Source organism: Cervus elaphus, chromosome 7 (assembly GCF_910594005.1).
Source record: "Cervus elaphus chromosome 7, mCerEla1.1, whole genome shotgun sequence".
NCBI classification, from domain to species: domain Eukaryota; kingdom Metazoa; phylum Chordata; class Mammalia; order Artiodactyla; family Cervidae; genus Cervus; species Cervus elaphus.
The window spans coordinates 27,673,481-27,695,851 of NC_057821.1; the positions used below are offsets into that span (position 1 = coordinate 27,673,481).

The 22,371-nt window shown below is 57.1% G+C and overlaps 1 protein-coding gene across 12 annotated transcripts in view; it reads left to right on the forward strand.

Moving 5' to 3' along the window:
• Positions 1-22,371, forward strand: part of TNXB (tenascin XB) — a 56,321-nt gene that overhangs the window by 8,084 nt on the left and 25,866 nt on the right. For 9 of the 12 annotated variants that reach the window (XM_043907791.1, XM_043907798.1, XM_043907793.1 and 6 more), the window contains exons 2-13: positions 385-795; positions 1,138-2,976; positions 3,467-3,582; positions 8,487-8,643; positions 8,838-9,101; positions 9,877-10,614; positions 11,702-12,070; positions 13,199-13,492; positions 15,482-15,772; positions 16,152-16,457; positions 18,021-18,380; positions 18,739-19,140. In XM_043907791.1, the coding sequence (XP_043763726.1) occupies positions 385-795; positions 1,138-2,976; positions 3,467-3,582; positions 8,487-8,643; positions 8,838-9,101; positions 9,877-10,614; positions 11,702-12,070; positions 13,199-13,492; positions 15,482-15,772; positions 16,152-16,457; positions 18,021-18,380; positions 18,739-19,140 (5,547 nt within the window). The remainder of the gene's footprint in view (positions 1-384; positions 796-1,137; positions 2,977-3,466; positions 3,583-8,486; positions 8,644-8,837; positions 9,102-9,876; positions 10,615-11,701; positions 12,071-13,198; positions 13,493-15,481; positions 15,773-16,151; positions 16,458-18,020; positions 18,381-18,738; positions 19,141-22,371) is intronic. The other 3 variants (XM_043907802.1, XM_043907803.1, XM_043907799.1) reach the window with 2 other exon arrangements.

The following is a 22,371-nucleotide window of genomic DNA, read 5'->3' on the forward strand; positions in this document are numbered from 1 at the left end:
TGTGAGTTAAGATTTGAACAGGAAGGAGCCAACCTCTAAGAGCTGAGTGAAGAGCATCCCAGACAGAGAAAACATGTAGTGCAAAGGCCCTTAGGTTAATGTAAGCTTGTAGTGTCTGTGGAACAAACGAAAAAGACCAGTGTGGATGGAACAGTAAAAAAATAAATAAAATAAGGAGTCGGGGAGCAGGGTGACCAAATGATATCAGAGATTTGCCCAGAGAGGGTCTATGATAGGATTGAGCTGAATGTGGATTTTTGCAAACACGTGAGTCGGGTAGATGAGCTGTGGGTGGTGGGACTGTGGGGGTGTGTGTTGGGGAAGGGGACATTCATCTTGTCTGCTCTGTGAAGCTGCTCTCATACGTGCCCTCTCTTCCCACAGCCTCCGGAAAGATGCCCACCCAATGTTCCCTAACCTCCAAACTGGCTCTTCTGATGCTGCTGGGCACTGTCACAGCAGGCCCTTTCTCTCCACGGTCCAACGTGACACTCCCAGCCCCACGGCCCCCTCCCCAGCCGGGGGGCCGTACAGTGCAGCCAGAAGGGGGAGGCCCTTCTTCTCGGCTCTATGAGCACACCGTGGAAGGAGGGGAGAAGCAGGTGGTGTTCACCCACCGCATTAACCTGCCCCCTTCAGCTGGCTGTGGCTGTCCCCCAGGCACTGAGCCCCCTGTCCCTGCTTCAGAGGTGCAGGCCTTGAGGGTCCGACTGGAGATCCTGGAGGAGCTGGTGAAGGGGCTCAAGGAACAGTGCACTGGGGGGTGTTGTCCTCCAGCTGCCCAAGCTGGCACAGGTGAGCCGATGATCACAGGAAGGAACACAGAAAAGAAGGGAAGTGGATTAGGGTTGGGTGGGCATCACTAGAGAACCTTGGTGTGAATTAGGAAAGGCACCCCGCCTCCCCTTTGCAAGTGGTGAGTGCAGCCCAGGGCACGGCTTTGAGAGGATCCATGTGACTAGATGTCAGCCTTCCCCAGCAAATGTTAGGGCCCTGGGTGATAAGTTACAGCTGGAAACTAAGATGGCCTTAGGAAATGAGGCTTCCCTGATGGAGAAGCTGACTCAGGGCAGCACTACACATGCTCAGCCTCTCCTCCCTAGAGAGACTGAGACCCAGCTCTCGCTCCTACTCCAGGCCAGACCGACATTCGAAGCCTCTGCAGTCTCCATGGTGTGTTTGACCTGAGCCGCTGTGCCTGCTCCTGCGAGCCAGGATGGGGTGGGCCCACCTGCTCAGACCCTGCAAGTGCCGAGGGACCCCCCTCCTCGCCACCCTCCGCCCCCGGTTCCTGCCCGGACGACTGCAATGATCAGGGTCGCTGCGTCCGTGGTCGCTGCGTGTGCTTCCCTGGCTACACCGGGCCCAGTTGTAGCTGGCCCTCCTGCCCCGGGGACTGCCACGGCCGCGGGCGCTGCGTGCAGGGCGTGTGCGTGTGCCGCGCGGGCTTCTCCGGGGACGACTGCAGTGTGCGCTCCTGCCCTCGCGGCTGCAGCCAGAGGGGACGCTGCGAGGACGGGCGCTGCGTGTGCAATCCAGGCTACAGTGGCGAGGACTGTGGGGTGAGGAGCTGCCCCCGAGACTGCAGCCAGAGAGGACGCTGCGAGAATGGGCGCTGCGTGTGCAACCCCGGTTACACTGGCGACGACTGTGGGGTGAGGAGCTGTCCCCGAGGCTGCAGCCAGAAGGGGCGCTGCGAGGACGGGCGCTGCGTCTGTGACCCGGGTTACGCTGGCGACGACTGCGGCTCGCGGACCTGCCCGTGGGACTGTGGGGAGGGCGGACGCTGTGTGGACGGCCGCTGCGTGTGCTGGCCCGGGTACGCGGGCGAGGACTGCAGCACGCGGACCTGTCCCCGCGACTGTCGGGGCCGAGGGCGTTGCGAGGATGGCGAATGCATCTGCGACCCAGGCTACAGCGGGGACGACTGCGGCGTGCGCAGCTGCCCGGGCGACTGCAACCAAAGGGGCCGCTGCGAGGACGGCCGCTGCGTGTGCTGGCCCGGGTACTCGGGGCCCGACTGCGGCGCGCGTGCCTGCCCGCGCGACTGTCGGGGCCGCGGGCGCTGCGAGAACGGCGTATGCGTGTGCCACGCGGGCTACAGTGGCGAGGACTGCGGCGTGCGCAGCTGTCCCGGGGACTGTCGCGGCCGGGGCCGTTGCGAGAGTGGCCGCTGCGTGTGTTGGCCCGGGTACACAGGCCGGGACTGCGGTACGCGCGCCTGCCCTGGCGACTGTCGCGGGCGCGGGCGCTGCGTAGACGGCCGCTGCGTGTGCAACCCGGGCTTCGCAGGAGAGGACTGCGGGAGCCGTCGGTGTCCCGGGGACTGTCGCGGTCGCGGCCGCTGCGAAGATGGCGTGTGCTCGTGCGACGTGGGCTACGAGGGCGAAGACTGCGGCACGCGCAGCTGCCCCAGGGGTTGCCAAGGCCGCGGCCAATGCCTGGAGGGGCGCTGCGTGTGCGACGACGGCTACGAGGGTGAGGACTGCGGCGTGAGACGGTGCCCGCGCGACTGCAACCAGCGCGGCGTGTGCCAGGACGGTGTGTGCACCTGTTGGGAGGGCTTCGCGGGCGAGGACTGCGGCCTCCGTGTCTGCCCCTCCAACTGTCACCGGCACGGCCGCTGCGAGAACGGGCGCTGCGTGTGCGACTCAGGCTACACAGGCCCCTCCTGCGCCACCCGCACTTGCCCGGCCGACTGCCGGGGCCATGGTCGCTGTGTGCAGGGCATGTGCGTGTGCCACCTGGGCTACAGCGGCGAGGACTGTGGGCAGGAAGAGCCTCCTGCCAGCGCCTGCCCCGGGGGCTGCGGGCCGCGGGAACTGTGCCGCGCAGGCCAATGCGTCTGCGTCGAGGGCTTCCGGGGCCCCGATTGCGCCATCCAGACGTGCCCCGGGGACTGCCGTGGCCGGGGAGAGTGTCGTGAGGGCAGCTGCGTCTGCCAAGACGGATATGCAGGGGAGGACTGCGGGGAAGGTGAGCGGACAGCCTGCCTCAGTATGCTGGGTCCGGGGCTGGAAAACTGGAGCCCCATGAGAAAACCTGAGTCTGAGGCATAGGAGCCCCGCAACTTGGAGGCAGGATGATGGAGGCGGTCATATATTGGGGCAGCCGGTGGGGCAGTCAGAGGAGCCAGAGGGCCAGGGTCCACCAGGGCTGCAGAACCAGGGTGTGGTGGGGGGGCATGCCTGCAGGCAGGACCTGCTGTAAGATCTCTGATGAGCAGATCCAGGAGCCCTCTTCAGTTATTTTGGTTCCTGGAGATGGAGGGCAGTGAAGGAAACCCAAGGCCTGTTCAAGCCACTGCTGGCTTTTCCTCGCCACCCTTCTCTCCCCCCAGAGAGGAGTGGGAACTTGGTTGAATCTCTTAATATGATCCTGAGTAGGAAGAGCTTGTGAGAGTGGGGGTAGGGGTGGGGAGCTGCCTTGGGCTAAGCAGCTTCTCATATCCCACTCTCCTGGGCAGAGGTGCCGGCCATTGAGGGCATGAGGATGCACCTGCTGGAGGAGACGACGGTTCGGACAGAGTGGACCCGGGCTCCCGGCAATGTGGATGCCTACGAAATCCAGTTCATCCCAACGGTGAGAGCAAAGCTCCAAGAGGGGGCTGAGTGAGTGGGGCTGGCATTGGGGGTGCTCACCTCAAAAGGAGTTCTAGGTAATCAGTGGTTGAGTCCAGGTAGCTGATTCCAGAAGCTGTGCTAAAGACCTTCGCATTCTGCCCACATTGGGTGCAGAAGGCCTTTGCATCACTGGCCCACTGCTGCTGGAACTCCTCTGGTGACCTTGAGCTCAGTACTTCCTAAGGCTGCCTGCTGACTCCATTTTTGCTCATCACTGAAGTCACCTCTTTCTGTTGTTGCTGAATCCAAAGTTGCCCCATTCATATATCCATTCAGTGGCCCCAGCTGGACCTTCACCAGCATTGGAATGTGTTTTTTCCTTTCCCTCCGTCTTACACCATGGACTTTTAGATATTTGGAGACATTAGCCATCACGTTGGGCCTGCCTGGTGGCTCAATGGTAAAGAAAATGCCTGCCAATGCAGGAGATACGGGTTTCATCTCTGGGTCAGGAAGATCCCTTGGAGAAGGGCATGGCAACCCACTCCAGAATTCTTGCCTGGAAAATTCCATGGACAGAAGAGCCTGGTGGGCTACAGTCCATGAGGTCGCAAAGAGTTGGACACCACTGAAGCAAATGAACACGCCATCACATCACCATTCATTCCCTCCAGGCCAAACCCACTGGTTTCTTCTTCCCATTTCTTTGAGGCTTTGTTCTCTGAATCCTTCACTTCTTGGTTTTCTTCCTCTGATGCCTCCTGCTTTTTGCATGTGCCTCTTCCCCCCAATTACAGGGGCAAAAGGAGTCCAGTCACTCACCTGGCTAACTGGCTACCCTGCTACTGCTCTCAGAGTTGACATACATGAATTTGTGGTCACACAAACTGTTAGTTATTTTGATCACATTTGATTTTTAAAGTAACTTTTTATTATAAAAGTCATATAGGCTCAGTTTAGAGACTAGAAGATATAAACAAGGAAAAAAGAAAGGAAGGAAAAAAGAAGACATGCAACTACATACCCCCTTTTAAGCCTAAATATAAGCCTTTGCATTTGGCTCTGTTCTGTGTTATCATTTTTTGGTTTGGGCCAAGCTGTCTAGGCTGTTGCAATAATTTGAGTCTGTGAATTAGTTCCCTAGCCTCCATGTCATCAGAGCATTGCAAAGCCTCCTTTCTCTGTCTCCTTCCAACTCACTCTTAAAATATTTGGGGGCACCCTAAGGACAAAGTTTGTGGCCTCTCATTAGAGATCTCCCTTTATGCAGATTGGGTTTTTATGATGTGTTTGGTCTCCTAGTTGCAAATCATCTGACATTTCTCCCATTCAAATATGTTTTCCTGCATCATTCCACAAATGCCATAGGTAGGTAGGCCATGTTACCCTAATCTCTACCCAGTCAGGACTCTGGAAAAATAAATAAGTTCCAGGGCTTAAACTTAGGAAGCCTCTAGGACAGAAGGGATAGCTCTGAGGTGCTGGCTGTCATCCCCACCCCAACTGGCCTAGTCATTCTAAGTCTTCTTATCAATATTATCACCTCAAACCCAGGCCCCTATCATGTTTTATCTCTCTTTGCCCTCTGGTAGAAGCAGAGGCAGAAATCCCTTCTTTGCTTCACAACCAAGGGAGGCTGGATTTTTTTTCTTCCATTTACATTTTTTTTTCAGTTATAAAAATAATGTAATCACAAGACAAGAATTTGGCGACTAGGGAAGAAAACAAATAATTCTTGGCTGTTTCATACTGAAACAAGTACTGTTAACATTTTAAAGTGTTTCTCCCACTCTCTTCTGCGTGTATATTATTTACATAGTTGCAATCTTGAGAGGGTAGGACTTTTAAGAGGAATTTTCCTAAGAAACTTTGGGGAAAGAATTGAAATAAACAACTGAGCTAGAAGGAGCTTAAAGGGCAACAGCATCTCCTGCTCTTAGTAAATATGACCTCATCCTTGGTGTTCTCTAGAGGCGAAGTCTCCCAGGAGGAGCCCTGGGCTTTCTCCCTCTTTGTGGGGCCAGGAGGGATCGAGCTAGCCTGTGTCCAGCTTGGCCACGCTCTCAGCTCATCTGTTTTGCACTGGGTATGGGCCTCCGTGACATTCTAGGTTGTCCCTGAGCCTGGGTGTGGAAAATGCTCCCGTAAAATTGGTCCCCAGACACCTCCCTTGGACTCCACATCAGCCTGTGCCGCTGGCCCTCTGACTATGTTTTCTATGCTTTTTTGTGGCTGGCCCCTGGGATTGTGCCTCTTGCCTTTGGCCAGCACTCTCTATCCATTTCTGTTGGCACAGAGTGCATTCAGTAGCTGGCTATCCCTCTGGCCACTGCCATCTTCCTAGAAGCCTCTCTCTCTACCTTATCCTCTCCCCTTTTCCAGAAACACTTTTCTCTCAGAGCTCAAACTCTGCTATTCCTGGCCAAGGGACACACCTAGTTATTGGAATGATTTTCAGAACACAGAAGAGGAACATTCCTCTTTTCCCTGCATACGTGGCACGGCTACACTCAGTGGTTCTCAAAGTGTGCTCCCTGGACCTGCAGCATTAGCATCAGCTGGAGCATTAGCCATGCAAACTGTCAGACTCTGCCCCCCAATCTGCTGAATGAGAAGCTCTAGGGGAAAAGCCCGGTAACCTGCATGAGAACATACCCCCGGGTGATTCTAATGCACCCCAAGTCCAAGGACCACTGCTCTTTTGTCCAAGGAATGATGCTGTTTTGCAAAAGGCAAGGTCTTCTATGAATGTGAGACAAAGCTTGAAGAAACTGAGGGAGGTGAACCCCCAAACAGAAAGACATGCAGGTGTTTCCGGTTTAGATGTATTCCACAGGCTGGAAACTGGGGCTATGTCACATTTTCATTGGGACACGGGACCTTGCAGCCTCAGAAAAGTTTTTGTTCAATTCTGGTCTGAAAAGGAGGATGAGAGTGAGGTGAGCTTCAGGGGCCAGCCAAGGTGGAGCCCTCCACCTGGGGCCATGAGGTTAATATCGAGAATAGAGTTAGAAACTTGCCAAGGACATCAGTGAAGCAGCCAAACCATCATGAAGGGGCCAAATCAGCTGCCAGCCTCTGGTTAGAGAGCCAGCCTCAGACCAGCCAGATGGTGCTGAGAGATGTGGGTTAGACTGGCAGTAGAACTTCTCAGGGGACTGTTCCCAGATGGATCTCAAAGTGTCTAAAAGGTTCATGTAGGTGACCTGAAGGGAGAAGGTGAACTCTGGGATGGGCTTATCTCCCTGGAAGGACCAGACATCATCAGGAAGCACTCAAGGGGTGTGTGTGTGTGTGTTGGTGATGGTAGGTTGGGGGACTAAGGGGAGAGCGAGAGAGAAGGTTTGGGGAAGGATAAAGCCCTCATAGGTCTTGAGTAGACGCCCATCCAAGGCCTCCCAGGCTGGGGTATTCTAGAGCAGTGAGTAAGAGAGGGATGAAGATCCTGCATGCCCAGAAAACCTTTTCAGCCAAGAAAACTCTAACAAAGCTTCACTTCATCCTCAACCCAGAAGTCTCTACGTGGCCTTTCATCTGGTTTTATACTTTGGTATTTACTGTGTTGATTTCCTCGCAGTTCTCTTGGTTTAGGAGAGTACCTTTTGAAATTTCCAATCCTACTTGGCTGAATGAAGGTGTCCCCATCACAGCCAACATAGCAAAGCAGAACAGAGCGTCCTTATTAGCTGTTCTAGCTAGACGGCCCAGCGAAATGCCGCGCCGTTCCCAGATGTCCATTCCTCCCATTTCCCCAGAGGCTGACACTCCAGGAGACCCTGCCTGGAGCAGGGGCTGGCAGATCTTCTCTGGGGTTCCTGCAAATAATCATAACACTTTACATGTGTACTTGAAGGGGGTTTGTTCTCTCACAGGCATGGACTACACATAGAGATTGGGGTTAAGGATCTAATAAAACGTAAAACGTGGCCACACATTTAGCTACTAGAGCATGAGCTCTCTGAGGACAGGGATCATATCTCTTATTTTTGTGTCTCCAGGGCCCAGAATGATGCCAGGTACAAATTCAGGAAACATATTTGTGGAACTTTGAGCAGGTGGGCCTTGTTTTTGAGCGGCCTACAACCCTGCTGAAAAGACAAGGAAAGTACCTAAAAGGAAATGTCCCGATGTGGGTCACACCCAAATTTCACAGCCAGGGGCAGGTGTCTAGGGGAAGGCTTAGGCTGGGGCAGCTGCCTCAAGGAGGAAGTGAGACTTGTCCCTCATCTGCTTCACCTGTTATGACAGGAACGGGTTTATGAGAAGCCTTCTCGTGCCCAGAGGGTCAGGATTGCCAGGGAAAAGCCAGAGAGAGAGTCCTGGCGTGTGTCAGGTAGAATTCTGGCAGACAGCTGATGAACAGGCTCAAAACGTAGTGCCCAGGGACTTCCCTGGTCTTCCAGTGATTAAGAATCTGCCTTCCAATGCAGGGGACTTGGGTTCAATCCCTGGTCAGGGAACTAAGATCCCACATGCCTCAAGGCTAGGTCCTCATTCCACAACTAAGAGCCAAAGCAGTCAAATAGGTAAATAAATATTTTTTTAGAAAGGTAATCCCCATAAGAGGGGATTCTGAGGTCACACTGCCTGGGTTTAAATCCCTGCCTTCTTGGGCAAGCCACTTAATCCTTTTGTACATCAGTTTCCTCATCTGTCCAATGGGAATAATCTGACCCACCTCATTAGATTCTTAAGAGAATTAAGTGAGTTTACATATGTAAACTGCCTTGAACGAGAGCTGGCATGGACTAGGTGTTCTAGATGTGTTTGCTGATACCACCCATGCTCCCCAGCTGTATAGGGCCAAGTTCTACACAATCTCATGCTGACTCTGCCTAGACCTTGGAGGAAGAAGGGATCAGGGGCATTGAGCAGCAGGGGTGAGTGGCAGCCCTGATCCACCCATTACTTTCTCTCTTGCAGACAGAGGGGGCGAGCCCCCCATTCACAGCACGGGTGCCCAGCTCTGCCTCAGCCTATGACCAGAGAGGATTAGCCCCTGGTCAGGAGTACCAGGTCACTGTCCGTGCCCTTCGAGGGACTAGCTGGGGCCCTCCTGCCTCCAAGACCATCACCACCAGTGAGAGCTGGGGCTGTTGCGGAGGGGGAGGGGGGCGGTCATGGGTGGAGAATGGACTTGAGAAGGAGGGGCTGGGATATGCCCTCTGAGAGGGCAGAGGGGAGGGACTGGCTGGGGGCAAGGCTCTTAGCAGGACAGCTGGTGACCAAAGAACCAGACTCCCACCTGATGCCTCCTCTCTCTGACCTGGCTAGTGATTGATGGTCCCCAGGACCTCCGCGTGGTGGCTGTGACACCAACCACCCTGGAGCTCAACTGGCTGCGCCCCCAAGCTGAAGTGGACCGGTTTGTGGTGTCCTACGTCAGTGCTGGCAACCAGAGGGTGCGGCTGGAAGTGCCCTCTGAGGCAGACGGGACGCTGCTGACTGGCCTGATGCCAGGTGTAGAATACGTGGTGACCGTCACTGCCGAGCGGGGCCGGGCAGTAAGCTACCCAGCTTCCATCAGGGCCAACACAGGTATGGCTGGCCACGGGCTGGGGAAGTTTCTGAGCCTAGGAGCCACTTCCTTGGGAAGCCGTGTGTCCGGCTCATGGGCTCTTCCAAATGCACAGCACGGGGTATGTGGCAGTCCCAAAGCACCTGCTGCTGGCCCTGCTCTGTACCAGGGGCTCTGAGGAGATGGAGTTCTCAGGTGCTTGGAGTCCTGAAGGAAGGCGATGGGTTAGAGTTTGGGAAGAGGGGCCTCATGGAGAGAAGCAGTATATAGAAGATGCTGTCAGGCCCAACCAGATAGGGGTGGTTCTGATCTGAACTTGGGCACAACCCCCCTGTGCTCCATCTCAGTGGTCAGGTCTCCTGGGGCTGGAGCTGGGGAGATTAGAGATCAAGCCGCCTGTTGACTTTAGAATCGGGGTTTCGGGGAGTTGGGTCTCAGCAGTAATTTTCCACTAAACCTCCAAGTCTCTTAACAGATGCCTGGATCTTTCTTTCCCTTTCCTGTGACAGAGGGACGCCCACCTCGCTGTCGCTCGAGTTTTCTCCTCCCACGCCCCTTTCTCTCCTTCAGACGCAGGGCCCCACCCGCTCGTTTCTTCTTTCTAGGGCACCAACAGTGGCGGGCTTGGAGGGCGAAGCGGGAGGGCGTCCTGGGGCACTAACTTCTCTCGGTTCTCTTTGCAGGTGGAGTGGGAGGGACGCGGGCGGGGCTGCCGTGGGGGGAGTGCAGGGGCTGGTGGTGGGGGGGTGCTGCCACTGACCGGCTCTCTCCTCCCCCTTTTTCCGCCCCCGGCAGCACCAGGCCACTACAGTTACCCGGAGGCGCACCCCCCAGCCCCGCCCCCCAAGCCCCGGCCCCGGCCGGCCCCAGCCCCGCGGCCCCCGCGGCCCGCGCGCCCGGCACCGCCCCCTCGGCCCTCGAGGCCCGCGGAGCAGGGGGAGGCGGAGTCCCCGCCGCGGCCGAGCCCGCCCCACCCCCCTCGACGGGCCTGGGGCAACCTGACAGCCGAGCTGGGCCGCTTCCGCGGCACGGTGCAGGACCTCGAGCGTCACCTGCGGGCTCAAGGCTACCCACTGCGAGCCAACCAGACCTACACGTCGGTGGCGCACCACATCCACCAGTACTTGCAGCGGCGTCGCTCCCCCGCACCCCCGCCCGGTCGCCCCCACCCCACCGCCAGCCCCGACTCGGGCACCTGGAAGCGGGACTCCAACCAGGGCATCTACGGCCTCTCGCCTGAAGGCGTCGACCGGGTGGCGGCGCCCCGCCACCCCAAGCCCGAGGTGCTGGGCACTTCCGCCGACGGCGCGCTCCTCGTGTCGCTCGACGGGCTCCGCGGCCACTTCGAACGCGTGGTGCTGCGCTGGCGGCCGCAGCCGCCCGCGGAGGGGCCCGCCGGGGAGCTGACCGTACCGGGCACCGGGCGCACCGTCAGTCTGCCCGATCTCAAGCCCGGCACCACCTACCACGTGGAGGTCCACGGGGTGCGGGCAGGGCAGACCTCCAAGTCCTACGCCTTCATCACCACCACAGGTAGCGTGGGTGGGGCCGCGCGACCCCCCACCCCCTGCCCAGTCTCGTCTATGAGCGCCTCCCACTGCCTCACTACTCAGGCGGCCGCCCTGCCACCTGTGCCCTTCTGCCTTCCAGCCCTCCCTGGTTCAGGCTCTCGGGCATCCCCACACCTTCCTGTGTCCCTGGAAACCCTCTCCACCCTCACGGTCCTGGTGGATACCCGAGACCAAGGAGACCTGGTCTTTGGAATTGTCTGATTTTCACTTGGGTTCCTAGGACACTTCTGCCAGGAATCCTGTTCTAGGCAATAGAAGGGTCATTTGATGGGAGGGACAGTGTCTGCAAAGATTCTCTGCAGCAGTTTGGGTGGGGTAGGGAGTGAAACCAGTGGTTTCCCACTCTGACTCACTGTGGTGAGGGTAACTGACAACTGTGGTCAGTGGTTACTATTTTCCATACTTTGGCCCTAACCTCAAAGGGACACATCGGAACTGCTTGGGGGTGGCCTTGAAACCGTTAGGCAGCATGTGTAGGTGAGAGGTGAAGCCACTGCTTCTTGGGCTGCCTTTCCAGACCTCCTGGCTCAGTTCACGCTTGTCTCTCCCACAGGAATGGAGTCCTGGTTCAGGGAAGGGGCGCCCTGTGGCTGTCAGGGGGAGGGGTTATGGACCTCTTCTTCCCCCATAGGGCCCAGATGTCACCGGAGCTGGATGTCCCCTCCTCTCTCTCTCCTGACTGCCCGCTGTCTCTTGAGTCTGCCTTCCTTAACACCACCGTCTTCTCCTTTCTTCCAGGCTTCTCACTGCAGCACTAATGGAAGCCAGGACCACCACCCAGTGGGGAGGGTCTCCTGTGGGGAGGGAGCTAGGAACCTTGTGGGAGGAGGGATGGCAGACTTAGTTCTTCTATTTATGACCTGCAGGCTCGTCTGTGCAGGGCTATAATGGATGCTTGGGACAATGAGGTGACCCAGGGGGTGATCCAGGAGCGACCAAGGGGAAGTCTGAAGACTCTCAGAGGCCAGAGAGCAGAACCTGGGGACTGTGGTCTCCTTTCTGGCTCTCATACTCGACTCTCCTGTTTTTCTTGCCCTGCCTCTCCCCAGGGTCCTCCCCCTCAGGCCTCTTGGGGGCCACTGATGAGCCTCCTCCCTCAGGCCCTTCAACGACTCAAGGGGCTCAGGCGCCCGTCCTGCAGCAGCGCCCCCAGGAGCTGGCCGAGTTGAGGGTGCTGGGCAAAGACAAGACAGGGCGCCTCCGAGTGGCCTGGACTGCCCAGCCTGACACCTTTACCCACTTCCAGCTGCGCCTACGGGTGCCCGAAGGGCCAGGGGCCCATGAGGAGCTACTGCCAGGGGATGTCCGTCAGGCTCTGGTGCCCTCACCCCCTGCTGAATCCCCCTACGAGTTGTCACTTCGTGGGATCCCTCCCAGCGGCGAGCCCTCTGCCCCTCTCATCTACCAAGGCATTATGGGTACATCCTGGACTCCGCTCAAGTCCAGTGTCCTGAGGCTCGGGGAGGGGCTGGGCCATTAGGACTTCAGGGGTGGGGTGGAGACTGAAGGACGGGGCTGGTGTTTGGGTCGAGCCAGTAGAAGAAACAAGGAGAGAAAAGGAGTTGAGGGCTCAGAGGCAAGAGGGATGGGGAAGGTCTTAGCCCAACGAAAGGGTGGATCAGAGAGGGGAGCCCTTCCAGATAAATAGCTGAGAGGAGAAAAGTCAAAGCATGGGACAAAGATTCAAGGAGAGAGACTGTTGGCCCATGGCTCTCCACTTGCAGCTTTCTTTGTGTAGAAGTGTCCCGCCCCCACTTCCTGGTCACTCCTCTGCCCCTCTCCGCCCCCCGCATTTCTCAGCGTCAGTGTGGGAAGGCCTCTGGCCCCGAGGATACTGATCCTCAGCCCCCACCTCCTTTTCCCTTCTCTCAAGCCCCTGCCATCCCCTCACTGAACAGACTAGGACACCTTGTCCCCCCGCCCTGCAAGCCTGGGCTGCAGTGCCCCATGGTCTCATCAGCCAGTTCCCGCTAGGGGTGGAGGTCCCCTGGGGAGGGCGCTCCACGGCCATCGGGATTCAGAGATGGGTGAGGTTTGTGGAATCCTGGCAGGAGCCTGTGGCTCCTGGCGTTCACAGTTTCTCCTGGTCCCCCTTTATGGGACTCGGGTAGCCAGCTCTCCCTGTAACTCCAGATCAAGCTCACCTCCGGGGAGAGGGTGGTGAAGGAGAGAGACGTTCAGGTGGACTAAGGCCTCTCCAGGCTGCTCTGAAGCAGCAAGGGTTCCGAACTCTCAGGAAGAACCTCGGGGGACCCGAAACTCCCTCAGAGTGTTGGTGTGTAGAGGGCCTGGGACCTTTGTGAGTGGGGAGGAAGTTATCATAGGGAAGAGCGGAAGCTCTTGCTCCAGAGTAGATACTGGGGAGAAATGCCCCCCTTCTTAGAAAGGCTGGTCCCAGAGAACTGAGGGCAGGGAATGCAGGCATCAAGGGAGGGAGGCATCCAGCATGAAAGGAGCCAGGGGGCAGAGGAGAGGGACGAAGAGCAGGGACAAGACAGTGCTTGAGCCCACATGCTTTGTTTTTGCACCCCCCCCCCCAACTGCAGACAAGGATGGGGAGAAACCTGGGAAGCCCTTGGCCCCACCTCGCCTGGGCAAGCTGACAGTGACGGACGTGACCTCCGACTCCCTGCTTCTGCACTGGACAGTCCCTGAGGGCGAGTTCGATTCCTTCGTGATCCAGTACAAAGACAGGGACAGGCCCCAGGTGGTGCCTGTAGAGGGGCCCCAGCGCACAGCCCTCATCTCCAACCTGGACATCGGCCGCAAGTACAAATTTGTCCTGTACGGGCTCGTGGGCAAGAAGAGGCACGGCCCCCTGGTGGCTGAAGCCAAGATCTGTGAGTGACAGGGGTCACCCAAGACCTTGCCCTTACCCTCTGCGCGGTCCTGATGGAGGTCTCCCCAGTGCTTTGGGAAATCCCAGAAGTCTTCCTGGAGGCGGTGGTGCCTGAGCTGAATCCTAAAGGGAAAGTTGTGGTGGGTCAGGCAGGAAGGTTGAGGAGGGCAGTGCCAACAGAGGGAGCTGTGAAGAGTGAGGCAGGAGTGAGAGTGGCCCTGCAATTGAATCAAAGTCTCTCCTCCGGATAGCAGGGCAGGGCACCTGGGGGCTGAGGACACTGATCTCACGATCTCCAGTGTCTGAGTGAGTCACTTAGGCCTCATTTGAGGACCCTAGGGGGCCTCCAAAGGGCTTTAAGTGAGAGAGTGACCTGATTCAATATTTATCTTACAAATAGCTCTGAGTCTGCTGCAGAGGAAAGCTGGAGAAGTGAGTTAAGAACCAGCAAGGGAGGATGCTGGCCTGGCGGGGATGGTGGCAGTGAGGCAGGGGATGGGTGGGGTGAAGGAGAGCGAGGAGGCCCAGGCACCCCATTCTTCTGGATCCGGCAGTCCCGTTCCCTAAGGCAAGGAACAGCAGATGTGAGGAACGGTGCAACAGTGCAGCAACACTTAGTCAAACATCTTTTGAGCGTTTAAGTGTCAGATGTGTTCAAGATGTTCTAAGTGAATGATCACACTTAATCCTCACTAGCAGCGCTGTGAGGCATGCTCACTTTACAGATGAGGAGAAGGGCGGCACAGAGGGGGCAAGGCCACTCAGGCAGAAAGTGAGGGGCCCATGGCGCTCTCCCGCTGCCCTCCTGGGACTGGAGAGCAGAGAAAAGGCCTGAGGACGGAGCATGGGTGTCCCAGTGGGCAGAAGCCAGGGTGGGGAGGCAGAGAGAAGGGACATGACCCCTGGGACCCTGGAGGTGGCCATCACTCATGGCATGAACAGAGGATCGGGCGTCTGCAGGGCAGCCTGAGGGGTAAACTGGGGAGAGGAATGCCAAAATGAAGGGTGTGGTCAGACATGTCAGATTCCGTAAGAGTGACTCAGGGCTGCAGAGTGTCCACAGGACTTAGCTATGGCGAGGTCACCACTGACCCTGGTGGGAGCTGCTGGTGGAGGGCAGGGCTGGGTTGGGAGGGTGATGAAGGTGAGGACATGAGTACAAGCATCTCTCTCTGGAATCTGGGCTGGAGTGGAGAGCGAAGAGGGAGGGTGGAGGCTGGAGAGCGATGCAGCCGAGTGGAGGAGTTTGCGTAAATCTTGAGGGCACAGCTGATGGAGTGAGAGTGGGAGCGGATGAAGTGGGGCCCAGAGCACAGTTGTGGGGGGCTTTGCCACATGAAAATGCTCCAAGGACCATGCGTCCCTCTCTTGGAGAGGAAATCAGCTCGTCATTAGGTCTGGAAGCAGTGGAGGCTGTCCTGGAAGACTTCCCTGGCTGTGGAGATGTGGAAGGGGCTCACTGCGCTTCCTTCTCTCTGAAGCCCCTCTCCAGGCTGCGGAATAAGTGAGGGCCACACTAGTCCGTACAGCGGGCCTCCTTGGTGACTCAGCGGTAAAGAATCTCCCTGCCAATGCAGGAGGTTCAGGTTCGATGCCTGGATTGGGAAGATCCCCTGGAGGAGGGCATGGCAAACCACTCCAGTATGCTTGCCTGGAGAATTCCATGGACAGAGGAGCCTGGCAGGCCAGTCCATGGAGTGGCAAAGAGTCAGACACGACTTAGCAACTAAACAACAACAGTTAAGACAGTGCTTTCATGCCACGTCAAATAAGCCGCATGTTCTTTTAGGTGGGCATAGCCACTTGCCAGGGTGCACAGCTTGGCAAGCAGAGTGCTGGCTGGATTTCAGTCCCTCAGTGCTGCCTTCACCATGCACCTTTGTGCAGTGAACAGCCGGCACAGCCTCACACAGCATTCCCAGGGAGGATATGGATTTCTTCTTCTCTTTTGACCCGTGTCCTTCCCTTCTCTCCCACCTCCTCTTCCTAGTGCCTCAGACTGATCCCAGCCCAGTGACTCCGCCCCGCCTGGGGATGCTGTGGGTGACTGATCCCACCCCAGACTCACTGCACCTCTCCTGGACTGTCCCTGAGGGCCAGTTTGACTCCTTCGTGGTCCAGTACAGGGACAAGGATGGACGGCCGCAGGTGGTGCCCATGGAAGGGCCCGAGCGCTCGGTCATTATCTCCCCGCTGGACCCTGACCACAAGTACAGATTCACTCTGTTTGGGATTGCCAACAAGAAACGGCACGGCCCCCTCACGGCCGATGGCACCACCGGTGAGTGGCAGCCTCCTAAGCCCCCGGCCTTACAGGGGGGCTGACCCCTAAGGCTGACCCCTCCCGGCCTTCCACATGCCTGCCCTCAGCCAGGAGCTGGCTGGGGCCTCCCAGCAAGATGGCTGACGCGGAATCCTGGCCCCGCTTTTGGGCTCAGGGCCAGCCAGCCTCCCCCGCACTGCTGGGCCCCTTTCATCCTGTTCAGCTGCTCCCCGAGGCCCAGAAGGTGTGTCATACTCTGGCTGTGCCAGGCTTCTTAGAGTTCAGCGCTCATGCTAATCGAGTAGAGACCCCCACAGGTGTGACAAGCCTTCCAAACCCCAGGCCCCAGTCCTGGGGTTCTGCCAGTTCAGCCCCGCCTGGGCCTTCTTATTTACAGCCCCAGAGAAGAAAGAGGAGCCCCGCCATGCAGAGCCCCCAGAGCAGCCCCTGCTGGGGGAGCTGACAGTGACTGGCACCACTGCAGACTCCCTGCGCCTCTCCTGGACGGTGGCCCAGGGCTCTTTCGACTCCTTCGTGGTCCAGTACAAGGATGCCCAGGGGCGGCCCCAAGCAGTGCCCGTCAGGGGTGATGAGAATGAGGTCTCCATCCCCGGCCTGGAGCCCAATCGGAAGTATAAGATGAACCTCTATGGGCTTCATGGCAGGCAGCGCGTGGGGCCTGTGTCCGTGGTGGCCACCACAGGTGAGTCAGGCCTCCCTTGCCCGTCAACCCCCAGCCCTCTGAGTGGGACCTGGCCCCAGACCCTTGGCGCCTCTCTCCACCTTCTCTTCCTTGGTTCCAGTTCTGCCAAAGCCTCCGCCGTCTCCTTCCCCTTATCCCAGGATTTCACATCCAGCCGCCAGCCCCTGACATCTTTCTTGGCCCTGCTTCTCCAGCTCCAAGGACAGGCCCTTTTCCGCCATTCTGAGAACTGAGAATCGTCCGTCCTGCTGGGCTATCCTCCCACTACGTGTCCTCAGCCACGGTCTTCTTTCCTCGTGGCCTTTGCTGGCCTTCTCCTGGCTGAGGCTGTGGTCTCTTCTGAGCTTCTATTACCTGCTGCCCACACCCTCCCTCCACCGATGCTCTGTTCAGAACTGGCAAATCCAAGGGACGTGAGCTCCACATTTCCCCAGCCCCCTGACTTGCTGAGTCCCAGCCAGCTTGGAGCAGGGCAAAGGGCTCGCTTTCAGCCCCCAGCCCTACATTCCTCCTAGGGCCCAGCCTCCCCCATCCAGCACATTTCCCTGACTATGTAGCATTGTGGTTGGGAATATGGGCTCTAGAGCCAACTGCCTGGATATTAATCCTAGCTTTGGGATCTTGTGCAACTTAATGAGTCTCTCTGGGCCTCAGCTTTCTCACCTGTCAAATGGGAATAACAAGGGTAACAGCTTCACAGAGCTATTAGAATTAAATGGGTTAATACACTTAGTGCCTAGCACGTCAAAACTGCTATTAAAGAGTAGGCCATCATTTCTCCCTGACTCTCTCCCTTCCCAGTATCCTTTTCTTCTACCTACCTTTCCACCTTCCCCTTCCTTCTCTGGGTTATCATTCTTGCTTGCTGCTTCCTCAATCTTCTGTGCCCAAAGTGGTCCCCCATGGGCCGGGGAGTGGGTCACAGAAGGGCTGGCTTCCCTTGTGCCAGTCTCCCCACCTCACGGAGCCTCAGCAGAGACCTGGCTACTGCAGACGGTGGGTGGATACCCTTGTGACTGTGATTCTTCCCCCAGCCAGGAAGAGCACGGCTCTCCCCAGCCCCCAGCCCCATTCCCATACCCTTTCCCCTACTCGTGTCTGAAGTGGAGGAAGAGACAGGGCTGCCCGGGAAGGTCTTAGCCAGAGCACATCCCATTTTCTGTCCTGGTCAGTGGGGTGAGGGGAGCTGGGCAACCCTGGGGAGGGGCAGCAACTGACAGGGAGAAATGCAAGTGGGATAAGTCCTTGCTGCCCCCTCGCTTTCCTGTGGTCAGCACACTCCATGAACACAGTATGGAAGAATTCCTCAGTTTTCTCTCATCTTGCCTCACCTCCTTTCTCAGACATGAGAGCCCAGCCAGTGCAATTGGCCAGCAGTACACGGTGGGGTTTAGGGGCCTGTCTCAGTGCTGTCTCCTTCAATGAGTCACTGAATGGCTAATACAAAGGCTACAGGAACTCCTAAGCCAACAGCTTGAAGAGTATACTTGCCAAATGTACTTTATGTCATGATTAATGTCACCACCAAAGCATGTCACCTGAGAGCCTAATCTCTTCTCTCAGTCCCTCAGGAAGTCCTGGATGAGACCCCCAGCGCCACAGAGATGGAAGAGACCCTCAGCCCCACAGAACCCAGCACAGAGGCCCCAGAGCCCCACAAGAAGCCCCTCCTGGGGGAGCTGATGGTGACAGAATCCTCCCCGGACTCGCTGAGCCTCTCCTGGACTGTGCCCCAGGGCCACTTTGACTCCTTCACCGTCCAGTACAGAGACGGGGATGGGCAACCCAGGGTGATGAGGGTGCCAGGAGATGAGGACGGGGTCACCATCTCGGGCCTGGAGCCAGACCACAAGTACAAGATGAACCTGTATGGCTTCCATGACCGCCAGCGTGTGGGCCCCGTCTCTGTCATCGGGGTGACCAGTGAGTAGACGGTGGAAGCCCCATGATGGGACCTAGTGGGGAGATCACCCCCTCAGGTGATGGGGGAGTGGGGTGTGGGAGGTCTCTCTCCTCAAAGCTGAGCCATGGTGACCTTTGTGGGTCCTCCTGGGCAGAGAAGGGCCTCCGTGAGCTGTGCTGGTGGCAGCCCCGGTCCCCACAGCTGATGCCTGGGGCTCCAGGCATGTCTGTGAGGTGTGGACTGAGCAGGACCACCAGGCTCCTTAGGCTTCTCTGAACTGACCTCAGGGCCCCCAGTGGGGACCATGGCTTGGGAGGAGACCCAAGGACATCTCCTGGGGACCCTGCCTCACCCACTCTGTGTGTTCCTCCTTCTCAGCTTCAGAGGAAGAGACCCCCAGCCCCACAGAGATGGAGGAGACCCCCAGCTCCACAGAGGTGGAGGAGACCCCCAGCCCCACAGAGGTGGAGGAGACCCCCAGCCCCACGGAACCCAGCACAGAGGCCCCGGAGCCCCCTGAGGAGCCCCTTCTAGGGGAGCTGACGGTGACAGGATCCTCCCCGGACTCGCTGAGCCTCTCCTGGACCGTCCCTCAGGGCCACTTCGACTCCTTCACCGTCCAGTACAAGGGCAGAGACGGGCCCCAGGTGGTGCGTGTTGGGGGCGAGGAGACCAAGGTGACCGTTGGAGGCCTGGAGCCCGGACACAAGTACAAGATGAACCTGTACGGCCTGCACGGGGGACGGCGCGTGGGCCCCGTGTCCACCGTGGGTGTGACCGGTGAGTTAGCGTGGGGCCTTTGTTTGCTTTCCTCCCCTCAGTGGCCCCCAGGCTCCCTGTGGCGTCTCCCTCCCTTGCTGCGATGGAACCCCCTGCTTGGGGACAACCTAGAAAGAACAGTTCACTGCAGACTGGGCTACAACCAGCTGCACCACCTTGAGCGAGTTTTCAACTTACTGTGTTTGTTTTCTCAGCCGTAAAATGGGGATAATAATGCCCACCTCACAGAACTGTTGTGAGATTAAGTGAATTAGCGCCGGCCTGGCTCAGAGTAAACATGCTGGCAGTGTTGGCCACTACAATGATTATATCTGGCCTCACCCTGGGGTCTGCTCTGTCCCCTTTGGCTGGTTCGGCTTCTTAGAATGTGCATGAGACATTGGCCTCTTCACCAGGGCAGCTGGAAATTTTCTTTATGACTCATCCAGTGAGTGATTACAGCAAGGAAGACTGTCCCTTCCACCCAGGTACAGGGCCCCTCAGCCACCACAGAGGACCCGCCTGGGCGCCCACTCTGCAGAGCCCCAGGGCCAGGGCCAGGCCCCAGACAGGCCCCTGTGACCCTCCTGCTGGTCTGCCCAGCTTGGCCCCAGGGACAGGGCGTCTCTCTTCTCCTTTGTTCACTGAAACAAAGACACAGATTTTTCAAAAGCAACTTTTATTCTAAAGGGAAAGATTTTTAAAAGCAGAGAAACATGTTTCCAGAACATGGTTTCTGTATTTCTCAAAGGGGCTTGGTTGGCTTAGCGTCCAGAGTTTTTCACCCCTGATTTCCTTTCTTTCTTCAGTCAGCACAGAGAGTGGGGAGAGGGGAAAGCCTCAGTGGGTTACTGTCCTGTGGGCCTGAAGTAGAAAGGTGGAGGCTTGTGTCAGGCCTAGGACATATGGCCAAGCTTTCTCCTGGGGTCACCCTAGGTCCATTTGTCTGTCTGGGGCAGCCACGCTGGTCCCTGGGCACGTGCGTGCATGCTAAGTTGCTTCAGTTGTGTCCGACCCTATGGACTGTAGCCTGCCAGGCTCTTCTATCCATGGGATTCTCCAGGCAAGAATATTGGAGTGGGTTGCCATGCCCTCCTCCAGGGGATCTTCTCCACCCGGGGATCGAACCCGCGTCTCTTATGTCACCTGCATTGGCAGGCAGGTTCTTTACCACTAGCTCCACTTGGGAAGCCCGGTTCCCAGGTAAGGATGGACTATGTCGGGCACTGACTGAGGCAGTGCAGTAGAGGACAATTGACTCTTGGAATTGAAGAAACTGCATTCCATTCTTAGCTTCTCAGTTTTAAGCTGTGCGATGGAGCTCATTATCCAAGCAGGAAGGCAATGGGCAGCTGGAGCCTGCTGAGCTGACCGAGGGACTATGCCTGGCACACAGCACGTGCTTAGCCGTTGCTAGGAGAAGAACTAACATGCAGCTTTAGAAACATTGCTAAATTGGGAAAGGATTTTACCAAATGCAGCATGGGGACTGCGGTACTCACGGGTAGTTATCATTCCGCCTTCCCCAGTTGAGCCAAAGCACCAGCGATAGGTCTTGATGGTGAGGACAGTTTCTCTCTCGTGGAAAGAAGTGCAGAGAGGGCGAAAACAAGCAGGAAATGGAAGCTACAGGAACAACAGAGTTGGAAGGCAAATTAAATGGAACACAATGCCTGGCCTGGTTCCTGGACCTGGGAGAAGCTCAGTACATGGTGGTCACTCCCTCCCGCCTTCAGCTGCCTCCATCCCTGCCCTTCCCACTCAGACTTACTTCTGTCCTTCTGAGGCCTCATCACCAGCCCATTTTTACTTTAATTTTTTAAAAAAATTTTTTGGTCAAGCTGATGGCTTATAGGATTTTAGGACCAGGGATTGAACCCATTCCCCCTACAGTGGAAGCATCAAGTGCTAACCAAGAACCACCAGGGGATTCTCATGCCAGCCCCACCTCCCCGTTTTAGGTTTATTTACTTATTTTTAACTGTTCTGGGTCTTCATTGCTTCACAGGCTTTTGTCTGATTGTGGTGAGTGAGCGCTGCTCTCTAGTTGCGGTGCGGGGGCTTCCTATTGCAGTGGCTTCTCTTGTTGAGGAGCACGGGCTCTAGACATGCTGGCTTCTGGAGCTGTGGCTCGAGGGCTCAGTGGCTGTGTCTCCTGGGCTCTAGACACAGGCTCCATGTTCCTGGATCAGGGGTCGGACCCGCGTCTCCAGCACTGGCAGGTGGATTCTTTACCCCTGAGCCACCAGGGAAGCCCCCCAGCCCATTTTGAAAGCAGGTTTTATGAGTACAGAGCCTAATCTTATCCTCCCACAGGAACCTGAGAAACAGGATCTTGGGAACCCACCCGCCTAGCCACCCCTCTGCTACTTGCCTCTTGGGACCACTTTCCAGGCTGGTCCTAATAAGCAGTGCCTCCCAGACTCAGCTCGCTCTGGGGCAGTGGGGACTAGCCGGTCGTTAGCTCAGCCTCTCCCAGATGTGCATACCACTCATTAATTTAACAAACATTGTGGAGCACCCACTGGGTGCCGGTGCTGGGGACACAGCAGTGAACAAGGCAAGGCTCCTTCCAGGAGCTCACATTCTATCAGAGGAGACAGGCACCAAATTGCACAAATGCATCTGTAGGGCTGTGTGTGAGACAGTGACAAGAGCTGGGGAGAAAAGAAAAGCCCGGTAGGCGAGATGGTGAGTGGGTGGGAAGCGGGCTGGAAAGGGACTTGCTGAAGAAGGACCTGCTGGAGGGAGAGGACAAGTCATACAGGCCTCTGGGAAAGAGCTTCCGGGCAGAGGGAATGTCTGAGGACCAGCGAGGACTGTTTTGGAATGAGGAGGGTGGTGTGAGAGGTAAACATGTGGGGCCTCGGAGGGAGGTCATTGTAAGGACTTGGCTTCTTGCTCTGAGTGAGATGGAAGCCATGGCGGGAACAGGCTCTGACTAATGTGCTAACAGTGGGGAACACAGTGAAGAGGGGAGGAGGAGGGGGATTTAGGAGACTGTGCCATATCCAGTAAGAGCTGTGTGCTTAGAGGAGGTGAGTGGTAGTCGCTCAGTTGTGTCCGACTCTTTGCAACCCCATGGACTGTATCCTGCCAGGTTCCTCTGTCCATGGAATTCTCCAAGCAAGAACACTGGAGTAGGTTGCCATTTCCTTTTCCAACTTAGAGGGGGTGGTGGTGGACTTAAGGAGTAGGGGAGTCAGCTTCTGAAGGCAGTGCCGACAGGACTTACTCGAAGGCCGGCCGTGG